The sequence below is a fragment of the Tenrec ecaudatus genome, chromosome X (assembly GCF_050624435.1).
Source record: "Tenrec ecaudatus isolate mTenEca1 chromosome X, mTenEca1.hap1, whole genome shotgun sequence".
NCBI lineage: Eukaryota > Metazoa > Chordata > Mammalia > Afrosoricida > Tenrecidae > Tenrec > Tenrec ecaudatus.
The window spans coordinates 16802598-16804408 of record NC_134548.1 but is presented as its reverse complement, the minus strand read 5'-3'; the positions used below and the strand labels follow the sequence as shown (position 1 = coordinate 16804408).

Here is a 1811-nt window from a genome sequence, read left to right as displayed (position 1 = left end):
TTTAACAATGAAATACCTGCTGTTAGATGTAAGGTAGTCATTGAATTCAGCCAATAAAATCACCCATAACATCTTTTGAAACACTCTAAGCAATGCATTTGCACATGCTATAAGCCCTCACCTGATTGGCTGTGTTGTCTTTTACGTCATAATCACCTAGTTACGGGATCTGTGCCCTAGAGACGCAACCGCCAGACTAGGATTTGCCTCCGATCCTACCAGGTTTACCCTTTCTCGCTCCGGTAAACCATTTCAAACTCCGAAAACAGCTTTCAAAATTCCTCTCTGAACTCCAGACAACATGCTGGCGAACGTCAGAACCTGGTCTCAACCACAGTCGTTCCCTCTGATCAAATCCAATTGATTTGTAAGTACTTTCCGTTTTTCCGTTGGGTTGGTCACGCCAAAGAAAGACATGAGGGCACTCAAGCTTAACGCTAGGAGAACTAACACCATCTCCTGGTTCGTGAGATTCACTTTTCTACTGTTGCTTACTCCGAACTCTTGTAATGCCAATGCTGTTTGGACTGCTTATATGAATATCTCCTTCTATGTGGGGGACCGAATGTTGTCTGAGTTGGGCGAGACAGGAATTTTTGGCAAAGAATCCACTTTAAAGAAAATGGCCGGCATTATTGTGCCACCAGATGGGAAAATTCAACATGTATGTAATCCGAATACCAACTTCAGCCTTGGGAAAGGTGCAGAGACTTGGTTTGCGCTCATTGAACGTGGAGGATGTACTTTCACCCAAAAGATTCAGGTGGCTGTCGATAAAGGAGCCAGCGGGGTCATTATATATAACTTTGCTGGAACTGGCAATCAGGTATTTCCCATGGCACACCAGGCTTTTAAAGACATCGTGGTGGTGATGATTGGCAACATAAAAGGCTCTGAAATTTTCCATTTAATTCAGAAGGGGATTCGCGTCACAGCCATAATTGAAGTGGGGAGGAGACACGTCATCTGGATGAATCACTATTTGGTGTCTTTCGCAGTTGTTATCGTTGCTAGCATAGCCTACTTCATCTTTTATCAGATTCGTAAAATTCGGATGACAAGAATTCAGAATAGGAGGTGGCAAGAACTAATAACAGATCTCAAGGACGCCTTTGGCCAACTCCAACTACGGGTCTTAAAAGAGGGTGATGAGGAAATCACTCCAAATGGAGACAATTGCGTCATTTGCTTCGAACCCTATAAGGCTGATGATATAGTTCGTATTCTGACTTGTAAGCATTTTTTCCACAAGGATTGCATTGACCCATGGATTCTATCCCATGGAACATGCCCCATGTGTAAATGTGACATTCTCAAAGCCCTGGGGATCCAAATTGATACAGAATATGCCTTAGAACTCTTGCAAGAAATAATGGCGGAAGACCAAAGTGTTTCTGAATCGGCTAATGATCAGGAAACAAATAATGAAGTTCTTGGTGCAACGACCTATGGCCTGGAATAAACATCCAGCCTATTTCTGAAGTAGAAGAGGTTCTTCCTTTAAGTATGTAACCTTTTGAGTTGTGCATTAAACCTGTTAGTTAATCAGGTTAAAATATTGGCAAGCATTTTGTCTGCTTGAAGTGTGTTTATTGTGTGTCCTTCCATGTTATTTTATTCAGTTTCTAGAATTTTTACCAAGCTTCAAAGACAGAAATGAGTAAAAGGCTTAGCAGAATTTTTTTTAATGTTTGATTTTTGCTAAATTAATTTTTCCAGATGTGTTACCCCTGTGAGTGTATATGTTTATGTACATGTGCATGTGAAAACCAAGCATGAACTTTTCTTCCCTAAATATTTTTGTGCATATA

At 40.9% G+C, this 1811-nt stretch overlaps 1 protein-coding gene across 1 annotated transcript; it reads left to right on the top strand.

The window, feature by feature from the left end:
* The first annotated feature begins 415 nt into the window (after positions 1-415).
* Positions 416-1462, top strand: LOC142433178 (E3 ubiquitin-protein ligase RNF133-like). Its single transcript, XM_075538294.1, has one exon. The coding sequence runs from the start codon at positions 416-418 to the stop codon at positions 1460-1462; it is 1047 nt and encodes a 348-aa protein (XP_075394409.1).
* The last annotated feature ends 349 nt before the right edge of the window (positions 1463-1811 follow it).

Bases quoted from the DNA above. Each gene is read 5' to 3' on its own strand.
- LOC142433178 (XM_075538294.1), top strand. From the start codon at position 416: ATGAGGGCACTCAAGCTTAACGCTAGGAGAACTAACACCATCTCCTGG.